Here is a 1,159-nt window from a genome sequence, read left to right as displayed (position 1 = left end):
GTATTCTATTAGGTTTAAAAAAGGAGAAGGAATTAGAAAGGGGAGGGAACTTGATCAAGAAGCTATGGGCAAGAAACGGAAGGGGAATTCACCACCGCCCCTGCATGACAAAGCTATCTTAGATCATTTGGAATGATTTGGAATGATTTTCTTTTAGTCAGAACACAACGTTTGATGTTACTGTTGTACACTGTATTGTATTGTAAAGCGCTGAGAGTCTGTGTACTTTAATCGAGGCTGAGCGCTATATAAATGTGAGGCAGCGTGGTGAAATCAGGCGCTCGTCAAAATAATGAAAGTGAAGAAACTGGCGTTTTTCCTCAGGTTTGAGAATTTTTATTGAATTTTTGTTTTTCGACTTAACACCTTTTATGACCGTTAAAAACACATTTCAGTGTGGATTTTACTGGGGAAATGTTGATTAAATCTATAAAAGATGTAAATTTTCTGTTTCCACGGGCTCTCAGGCTATGGAAATAACTGAACTTTCGCGGTCATTTTCTTGCTAATTTTACCTCTGAAACCAGGAGACCTCACCTCTTTCAATCGCAAATATCTCGACTTGTACCCAAGATATATGCGTTTTGTTTTCCTTGAAAGCTAGGCGAATGAACAAGCTTTAAGGTGATACCAATAACTTGTCAATAAGCCAAAAAATTGACGGGCACCTGTTTCCACTGCGTCATGACACAAATGGCATTGTGGGTGGTTGGCGGGTGCTCTGGTGTGGTTTGCTCCTTCTTTCCTATAAAAATTCTATCGTCTCTATCTTCCCTCCTTCTTTTTTATGTTTGTTACTCTCTTGTAACACCTCTAATCTTCGGCACTTATAGGATCTTATTGTGTTGCAAGTGCTGTAAAACTCTTACTAAAAGTAAAAACTAAAACAAATGTCATTTATTATTCATTATTATTATTATCTTATCTCACTTGTCTTCCGTCAGCGAGAGCTCGGGGACAAGAACAGCGCAGCCACGGACCAGATCCGCCAGCTGCTGCCGCTGCCCAAGCAGCCCATCGAGGTGATCACGGTGGAGCCGTACGGGGCCGTGCTGGACAACAAGGGCAACAGGGTGCCGGGGCTGGACGCCACGGGGAAGAAGGCGGTCAGTTGGTTTGCTTTTGTTGTTTTGTTTTGTATTGTTTGTTGGTTTTTTTT

The 1,159-nt window shown here is 41.6% G+C and overlaps 1 protein-coding gene across 1 annotated transcript in view; it reads left to right on the top strand.

The window, feature by feature from the left end:
- Positions 1-1,159, top strand: part of LOC101848582 (mediator of RNA polymerase II transcription subunit 12-like protein) — a gene marked incomplete in the record, with an annotated part of 78,486 nt that overhangs the window by 66,853 nt on the left and 10,474 nt on the right. The window contains 1 exon segment of the mRNA XM_013081641.2: positions 945-1,106. Coding sequence (XP_012937095.1) covers positions 945-1,106 — 162 coding nt within the window.

This window comes from Aplysia californica, unplaced genomic scaffold, assembly GCF_000002075.1.
Source record: "Aplysia californica isolate F4 #8 unplaced genomic scaffold, AplCal3.0 scaffold00139, whole genome shotgun sequence".
Classification (NCBI taxonomy): Eukaryota; Metazoa; Mollusca; class Gastropoda; order Aplysiida; family Aplysiidae; genus Aplysia; species Aplysia californica.
The sequence above is the reverse complement of the archived record's forward strand: the minus strand, read 5'-3'. Positions and strand labels throughout refer to the sequence as shown.